Below are 9,820 nucleotides of genomic sequence, written 5' to 3'. Positions count from 1 at the left end.
ATTTTCCCACATACATGTCAAGAAGCTCTCTTTCTTTGAAGGAAACCCAGAGAACCAAAAACCCAAAACCCAACAAGATTTCCAATGAATTCTTTTTTCACATAAGTCTACAGCTTGACCCCAATAAGTTTCCACACAACAATAGATTTCAAATGGGAGTGTAAAAGAACCCAAGCACTCAACACAGTTGAATATGATGAAGAAGTTTCAGTCCTGTAATTGGAGCCATAGATACCCCAGTGAAAGATGTTCTAGTCTAGACATGGAAAAAATGATTATTGTTTATTGTGAATGAGTTACACTAGTCTAGTGGAGTATGAATGAAATGCTCAATTTACACTTCTCAGTCAGTGTACTACTCTTTATTATCGGTTATACTAACTATTCAGAAGACAAACTTCCTATAAAATGTTTCTAAGTTTTGAGTTCCTTTTCAAATAACATTTTCAAAGTCAGAAGCAATAAAAGTTTTCCAGACCTGCTAAGTAAGTAAATTCTGAGTCTAAAACAAACAAACATACAACAATTTTTATGAGCAAGTTTCTTTTTGTTGCCAAAACTTGTTATTTCTTCCTACTCTCAAGTTACACTTGAAGAGTTATAGCAAACAAATAGCATCCATCCCTCCCAGCAGCTCTTTGTTACCTGTTCCAACACAAATTATTTAAAGTAGAATCAAAACAAGAGAAACGCATAAACAGTAGCATACTTAAGAAAAGTGTCGTGTTATACCTTCAGTTAGGTAGAGGAGGCATTATAGTAGGCCATCCTCTAAGAAGTAGAGGAAACACGCGAATATACACTGTAGTAATTGGACAGTAAGCAACATGATCGTAGCGACCACTCTCAAAACGGTATATACAGATATCAACATCACCCTCATTACTGATTACTCATCTCAGGTAAACTACGTCGGCCTCTCCAGGATGGTGCGTAAGGGGAAACAAGGACATGGGAAACAAGGACCTTGTTCCATGTAGTTCCCATCTCAGTATGTCGAACTGAGCCAAAACCCATCGTGGTCGTGGTGATGAAGAGGAAGGCTGTGCTAAATCCCATGCTCTGAGAACATAGTGACCAACCCCCTTGTCCAAAAACAACTGCAGCAGACGCAGTTGTTGACCCCGAACCACTCCAAGATGCATACTAAAATGGTCATTCCGATTGAGACTAGTGTCAAACTCCACCGGCAGGGTAATCGAACAGCATTCAATAGTAGTAGGATCGAATCCGACTATCCTCGCATAAGATAATATCCCGAACGACCAGTACACAACTCCATTGCATCCAATTGGTGTATGATACCAATCATCTAACTTGACCGAAAAGTAGAATCTGAAACAGACACTCCATTCTCCTGTCTCAGAAGAGTAGATGGATGCACGAAACTTGTCCCCCGGTTGTGGATGAAGAGCTGAAGTAATTACAACGACCTTGTATGATGATGAGGATGATAGTACAAATCCACACCTATATGTATAGCTCGTAGAGTAACATGTGAGCTCTTCGTACAAAATTTCGGGACATGGAGGGAGTTGAGCCACTTGTTTGGTTATGGGGTTAACGATACAGAGGCGGTATCTCCTCCCGTGAAGCTCCACTAGTAACAAGTCATGGTAGGAAGCCAATATATGGGCGTTGGGCCAATCAAATCTCCTCAGAAAAGACACATAAAATAAATGAATAAATAAATAATGTAATAATAACAAAATAAGATCCTAATCATAATTTGTTCAACTAAGAAAGAAACATTTGGACTGATAACAATCTCACATAGGTTAGTCTTGCCAATTGGTTAGCCAAACAAGTACAGCAGAAATTTTGATTGGCCCAACGCCCATATATTGGCTTCCTACCATGACTTGTTACTAGTGGAGCTTCACGGGAGGAGATACCGCCTCTGTATCGTTAACCCCGTAACCAAACAAGTGGCTCAACTCCCTCCATGTCCCGAAAATTTGTACGAAGAGCTCACATGTTACTCTACGAGCTATACATATAGGTGTGGATTTGTACTATCATCCTCATCATCATACAAGGTCGTTGTAATTACTTCAGCTCTTCATCCACAACCGGGGGACAAGTTTCGTGCATCCATCTACTCTTCTGAGACAGGAGAATGGAGTGTCTGTTTCAGATTCCACTTTTCGGTCAAGTTAGATGATAGGTATCATACACCAATTGGATGCAATGGAGTTGTGTACTGGTCGTTCGGGATATTATCTTATGCGGGGATAGTCGGATTCGATCCTACTACTATTGAATGTTGTTCGATTACCCTGCCGGTGGAGTTTGACACTAGTCTCAATCGGAATGACCATTTTAGTGTGCATCTTGGAGTGGTTTGGGGTCAACAACTGCGTCTGCTGCAGTTGTTTTTGGACAAGGGGGCTGGTCACTATGTTCTCAGAGCATGGGATTTAGCACAGCCTTCCTCTTCATCACCACGACCACGATGGGTTTTGGCTCAGTTCGACATACTGAGATGGGAACAAGGTCCTTGTTTCCCCTTACGCACCATCCTGGAGAGGCCGACGTAGTTTACCTGAGACGAGTAATCAGTAATGAGGGTGATGTTGATATCTGTATATACCGTTTTGGGAGTGGTCGCTACGATCATATTGCTTACTGTCCAATTACTACAGTGTTTCCTCTACTTCTTAGAGGATGGCCTACTATAATGCCTCCTCTACCTAACTGAAGGTATAACACAACACTTTTCTTAAGTATGCTACTGTTTATGCGTTTCTCTTGTTTTGATTCTACTTTAAATACTGTGTTGGAACAGGTAACAAAGAGCTGCTGGGAGGGATGGATGCTATCTGTTTGCTATAACTCTTCAAGTGTAACTTGAGAGTAGGAAGAAATAACAAGTTTTGGCAACAAAAAGAAACTTGCTCATAAAAATTGTTGTATGTTTGTTTGTTTTAGACTCATAATTTACTTACTTAGCAGGTCTGGAAAACTTTTATTGTTTCTGACTTTGAAAAGGAACTCAAAACTCAGAAACATTTTATAGGAAGTTTAATTGTCTTCTGAATAGTTAGTATAACCGATAATAAAGAGTAGTACACTGATTGAGAAGTGTAAATTGAGCATTTCATTCATACTCCACTAGACTAGTGTAACTCATTCACAATAATCATTTTTTCCATGTCTAGACTAGAACATCTTTCACTGGGGTATCTATGGCCCCAATTACAGGACTGAAACCTCTTCATCATATTCAACTGTGTTGAGTGCTTGGGTTCTTTTACACCCCCATTCAAAATCTATTGTTGTGTGGAAACTTATTGGGGTCAAGCTGTAGACTTATGTGAAAAAAGAATTCATTGGAAATCTTGTTGGGTTTTGGGTTCTCTGGTTTCCTTCAAAGAAAGAGAGCTTCTTGACATGTATGTGGGAAAATGTTTCTTTGAACTTTTCTACTTGGTTTGCTTATAATGTTCTGGTTTATTTGAACTTCTGTACTTGGGTTTGCTTTTAATCACTACAAGAAAGTCTACTTTCCATAACACAGTAAAAATGTTGTTTTTGCTGATTTACTTCAAGTCACATTTGGCCTAATATTTTCTTTCTCTTATATTTTTGTTCTTATACATATATAGTCGATTTAAGATGATGCTTGTTAACAAATGGCTTATTTAGAATAAAATAAAAGTGCATTAGTGGTACTTTTGGATTTTCTTATAGTTGAAATTTCTTTGATGCAAGTATTTTGCCTTGCCTTGACATTGTTTCGATGGTATAAGCATTTTCAAATGAGTTACTAAATCTAAATATCTAAGCTATTTGTAAACCTGTGTAAGAGATATTATGTGAACAAGTGTTTACTAATTATAGAGAAAAAAAATTGATAGTGTTAGTGATGAATGAATAAAGTCGAAAACCACCAGCAACGGCAGAAAATGACATGAACAAAGTAGTAATTTTTATGATGTGTAATGTGTTGATTTTGAGGTTATTAGTTTTATCAATTTGAAGTTCATTGCACCACAGAATACTAGACAGAGACTCCTCCTTTAGCTTTGCTTTGGTCTGAGTTTTCATCAAGCTCAACATCCACAACATTAACTATGGTAGAATCAGAAGGCACTATGGATTTACAGATAGCTTTTTACAAAAACTGAATGAATGGAGTTTATGTTTTGTAGTTTTAATATAAAATCTGCCAAATTACATGCTATTATTTCATAATGCAATTTGTTCAAGTCTACAGGTATTAATACTAAATTATTTTAAAATATCATATTTGAATTTCTATACATCAACAAAGATATGAACATATTCAGATTTATCGCTGACTTGCGGCGGTTATTGTGTAATTTTTCAAGTCGACCACATTATTCTCAGTCCTGAACTTCTTGCTTCTTCTCACTGCCTCTGAGATACCATCCTAGAGCAGCAACACAACTGCATAGTTCCGATTCTTGTTGGTTGGTACTGTTCGAGTTGAATCTCCAGAAACAGAAGCAGAGGTCGTCGAGGCAGCAGGTTTGGCCTTGGTTGCCGAGCTTGCCTCAACAGGTTTGGATGCCGCCTCAGAGCTCGCAGTAGTTGTTTCTTCTGGTTTAGGTCCCTGGAAAGATTCAGGTTATTAAGTATAAGCTCAAAGAAAAGCAATAACTGAGGTATGAAGAGCCAACTTGACCTTTGCTAGACTTGAAATTCACAAGATGTCAAGGGCTTTGAGAGGAAAGTGGGAAGGCAACTAAGGCTGTGACATGTAAAGGCTATGTTTAAAGGCTTGTTTGGATTTTAAGAAGAAAAAAAATGAGAATTTTCTTATAGATTAGAAAAGGTGAGAGTTCAATTTGATGTAACTTTGTACTAGTGAGAACTTGTACAAAAAGATTAAATAAGAGGAAAGCTTCAAAAGAACACCTTAGGAACATTTTCGCCCTTCTTTTTCCTAGTTTTCTCTCTCACAAAATCAGGTTCAAAACAAAGCCTAAAGGATAAACAAAAGAAAATCTCTTGGCCTTTACTTAGTGGCAAAAGAATGCAGGAACATCATCTTTCCCTTTAAATTCTAGAAAAGGAGAATGTCATATATTCAAGGTTTAATTCTGGAACACCAAAAATAAATACAAGAACTTGAAATAGTCCCTCCAAGAGTCTAGACAGAACAGACTAAATGTTCTCTCAACTGCGAAAGCAATTGGATAAACCATTTTTTTCTTCTCTCTCCGTTCGGCAACCACAGAAAACATATTGCCTAAATTTGAACAGCTACTTCCAATTTTGACAAGGCAGATGACATACTATCTCAGTGAACGAGAGTGGTGAATGGTGATTGTCCTAAATCATTCTATATGAAACAAGCAGACAGATACTCTAACTGAACACACACACAATTCAATTGTAAGCTCAATTTTCTGAAATTACAAAGATCATACAGAGACAATAAGAACTACAGTAAACTTTTAATCTATACACTCAAAAGAAGAAAAAAAATGTTCAACGCATTTCTGGAAACAGAGACAGATTGAGTGACTCAGGCAAGAGAAATTAGATGGGAAAAAATCACCACCAGCTATTCAATTTCAACATTCGAGACGATTAAAAACTTCAACAAGTATGGTAATTGATCATATAACCTGATAGCCATAGCTTATGTAGTTCAAATTAGTTAGCAAACTACGGGGGTAAATAAATGTTGTTGTTTGAAAAAAAAAAAAGAAGCAAAAACAGCTCTGAACATGAAATGAACAATGTCATGCTTCAGAAAACAAACTAGAGTTATAAAAATAAATTTCAAGAACATATCAATTGGTATAAAATTCTATCTACCCACTTGCCTCATTCATCAAATAAACCAAAAACAAAACTATCTATAGAGTACGAAAGCTTTGGCCAAATATTACTAAAGATACATATATAGTAAAGAAACTCAGAGCGATAGATAGATACTAACAACGTCAATAAATTCACATAAAAATGATTGATATTATTCATATACACATATCAAACACTACAAAGTGACAATATAAGGAAAATGCATAATGAAAAGAAATTGAAAGAAAATGACCTTAATATAAACATCTTCAGCAGCTTTTTTCCTCCTCGCTTAGAATTTTTTGCCACTGCTTGAGAACCTCTGCTGAGTCCCAGATACAAATCTTGCAGCAATCGTCGTCGGCGCCATTTCTGTTGATCAGTAAAAAAAATGTTAGCAATTAATGTTACATGAGCATCCAGAAATTGAAATTATGAACCCTAATTAACAAGATTTCAGATAATCATTTGACCAAACACAATGAATTTGAAAACAAGAAACGAGAAAAGTAAGGGGAAAACTGAAATTATGAACCCTAAGCAGCTTGCCATACGGCTGGCTGGAATCAAACTAGTGTAGAATCTCTCGTGAAAATTACACCAAGTAATTTAAGTTAACCTCTTTAATTTTTACCTACCTTTTAAAACTCTTAGATTAATACCCAAACTATTAATGACTCTACCCATTATACAGTGGTCTAGTAGAACTCACAGTGGTATATTATTTAAAGAGAGAAGTAAATGACACGACAGAGGCAAAGATTGAGATTTTTACATTAGACTTCTAGTAGTGTTTTAAGGGTAATATGAGAAATGTGCTTAAAAAAGTGGGTAATATTCAACTAAATATTATTAGTAGCTATTTTTAGTTAACTAATCCTAAAACTGGGTATTTTTCAAGTTATCCCCATTAACTCAAAATCAAATTGGGCTCATTACGGGGCTTTTTGAACAGTGGGCTCGGCCCATGTGAAAAACGGGAGTCCTTTTACGCAGAAATCATTTGGGAAATTCTTAATTTTATACTTAAATACTTACATTATTACCGTTGATTATATTAATATTAATAGAGAAATTTGACTTTTTATGCTTAATAAGGGTTGTAATTCAAAAAAATGTATTTTTTTGTCATTACAAAATAATGCAAATTTATTTTAGGATACCAAAAATACCCATCTCACAACTATCTCATCTTTTCCTTTTTCTTGTTTCTTCCTCACTCTCTTTCACTCACCTCACCTCACACCACCACTAAGAGCACCACGGTAGAACCCCATCAAGCAAGGGACCATTGAAGATGAAGAGCTTTCTCTGTAAAAAGTTGTCGCCCCTCCCCTCTTATTCGGTCCCCCTCCTATTATTTATATTGAGGAGATTATGGTTACATTTGAGCGGACTTAAATTATTGGGTTTGGCCCAATAATTAGACAAAGTACTAAGTGACTGGGCCTTAGGCATGATCTGGTCCGATGGGGAGTGACACTCCAAAAATGGGTATAATAATTGCCCCCCAAGTCAGTCTTCATGCTTGCATAAGACTGACTTATCATGTAAACTCTCTTCCTCATGAGGACCATATCATAAGGCCTTGGACGTATCATTACTTGACTTCGCTGGTCTTTAAATAGTGATTCTGATGCGCATAGCCTCACGAGTCTTCTTGTAAGCCATTTGAAATGCCTTAGACATGAGCATGGAAAATAGTGACTATAAAAAAATTTGAGCTGCTCGTAGGCTATTCGGGCGAGCTTTGTCAGGGAAGCCTCATTCCCGAGCTAGGCAAGCGATTCCAAGATCTAAGATAGACGAGACACCCTAGGTACCGAAGACCAAGAAAGGCTATTGGTCCAGGTTCTGAGGTTCTCCAGGAACCGAGCAAGATTATTGCTCCAGGTACCGAGGTTCTCCACGAACCATGCCAGTCTATTGCTCCAAGTTCCAAGGTTCTCCAGGAACCAAGAAAGACTACTGCTCCAGGTTTCGAGGACCTCTTGGAATTGAGCAAGATGATTGCTCCAGGTTCCAAGCATCTCCAGGAACCAAGAAAGACTACTGCTCCGGGTTACGAGGACCTCTAAGAATCGTACAAGATGAATGCTCCAAGTTCCGAGGTTCTCTAGAAACCAAGCTAGACTATTGCTCTAGGTTCCGAGGAACTCTAGGAAGCAAGCAAGATGATTGCTCCAAGTTTTGAGGTCCTCTAGGAACCGAGCAAGATGAATCCTCCAGGTTTCGAGGTTCTCCAGGAACCAAGCAAGACTACTGCTCCAGGTTCCAAGGACCTCTAGGAACCAAGAAAGATAAATGCTCTAGGTTCCGAGGTTCTCCAGGAACAAAGCAAGACTTCTGTAGTTCGTTATTTTAAATGCTTCTGATAAGGGTATTTTGGGAATAATATAAATAATATATATTTTAAATCTTTAGATAGAAAAAATATATATAAAAACTTGTTAAAAAAATTACAATTTTAATTCTCTTACTGTGATTTCACTTTAAGCTTTATTTATGGGGCTCTCCTGAACAGTTTTCGGCGTGATTTTTTTTATGATCGTGTTTATTGTAGCTGTTTAGAGCATCTTGCAAATTTTTCGAAAATTCTGAATAATTTATAATACCGAAAACTAGGTTCAAACATATTGTTTTCCACGCGTATAAAAAAATTAGCATGCATGCAACAACATATTTGAACTTAGTTTTCAGTACTGTAAACTATTCGGAATTTTTTGAAAATTTGCAGGATGCTCTAAATAGCTACAATATACACGGTCATAAAAAAATCGCGCCGAAAACTGTTCACAGGTCGAGAACACTCAGAGCCCCATCGGTAGGATTTTAAGCGAAGTTCCTATAAAAGAATTGTCCTAAAATTATATATTATTTAAACTAAAAAATAATGAAAACAAGATAAAATTAAATTATTAAAATTAACAAAAAAAAATGTCAAAAAAAAACATTTTGAAAAAGTGTTAAAAAACTTATTTACTCAGTAAAGTATTACTAGTTTCCTTTTTTTTTTTTTAAAAAAAAAACCTTTTTTGATAAATAGTACTTGGTCCCAAACTTCACTAGTTATATTGATTAGGTCCTAATCTCTTTTTTTTTAGCAATTAAATCTCTAATTTTTTATTTTTGGCTCACATAAATCCTTAATATTGTATTTCAAGTAATAAACCTTAGATTATAAGTGTAAAATGAGATTTTAACCACACAGAAAAAACACCTATTTTTTATATCTTTATACATGTTTTAATTAATTAATTAATTATTATTAAATATATTATTTTAACAAATTAACATAAATATCTTCATCAAGAATTAAGAAATAATAAAAAAAAATTATTAAATTTCTAAAATATATAATATATCGCTTATATATCATTTTTAATAATAAAAATGTACATGCTTCATATTTTAATGAAAATTTTTATTTTATTCTTGAAAAGATTATTATTTTTTCTATTAAGAGTCTCAAAATTATTTTAATTTTTTTAAAATAATAAATTTTAAAGGTAAAAATCATAGAAGTAAAATTATTTACTGATAAACAATTTTGTACTTAAATTTTTTAGAAGGTGTGTGAAAAAGATTTTTTAACTGTTTATGAGAAGTTTAAATAGAAATATGAGTGCATTGAGAAAAAAGTAAGATGCACGTTAAAGCACCATTAATAAATCTCATATTTTAAATTTAAATTATGTAAAAAAAATTTATTAAAAATGATAAACTTATTAATGTATAAGTTGTACTTGAAAAACACGAGTTGACGTGTCATGTTCGTGGTACAATCGTGCAACATTTAATGAAGGTTGTCTAGCTCCAGGTTTATCATCCTGAGTTTAAGATGTTTTAGGTTGGTCCAAATAGAGCATCAAGGAAATCGAGAGATCGTATGGTAGATCTTGAGATCACCTAAATTTAACTTGTGTGACCAAATAAACAAATCGAACTATTCAAGAATGTTTGAGTTTTCACAATAAGGATTCAGATCGCAGTTGATATGCTAGAGGCGCAGATACGAATCCTTGAAGATCTGGGATTTATA

At 35.3% G+C, this 9,820-nt stretch overlaps 1 protein-coding gene and 1 long non-coding RNA gene across 2 annotated transcripts; both read right to left on the bottom strand.

The window, feature by feature from the left end:
• Positions 1-893: 893 nt before the first annotated feature.
• LOC133792657 (putative F-box/kelch-repeat protein At4g22430) lies at positions 894-2,321 on the bottom strand. Its single transcript, XM_062230563.1, has 2 exons — positions 2,279-2,321; positions 894-1,600 (listed from the first exon to the last, which is right to left on the bottom strand). Exons 1-2 carry the CDS (start codon positions 2,319-2,321, stop codon positions 894-896), a joined length of 750 nt encoding a protein of 249 aa, XP_062086547.1.
• Positions 2,322-4,169: 1,848 nt separating this feature from the next.
• LOC133789263 (uncharacterized) lies at positions 4,170-6,371 on the bottom strand. The gene is made up of 2 exons (XR_009873527.1): positions 6,032-6,371; positions 4,170-4,579 (listed from the first exon to the last, which is right to left on the bottom strand). It is a non-coding gene; the product is annotated as an uncharacterized LOC133789263 (long non-coding RNA).
• Positions 6,372-9,820: the final 3,449 nt, after the last annotated feature.

Source organism: Humulus lupulus, chromosome 7, assembly GCF_963169125.1.
Source record: "Humulus lupulus chromosome 7, drHumLupu1.1, whole genome shotgun sequence".
NCBI classification, from domain to species: domain Eukaryota; kingdom Viridiplantae; phylum Streptophyta; class Magnoliopsida; order Rosales; family Cannabaceae; genus Humulus; species Humulus lupulus.
The sequence above is the reverse complement of the archived record's forward strand: the minus strand, read 5'-3'. Positions and strand labels throughout refer to the sequence as shown.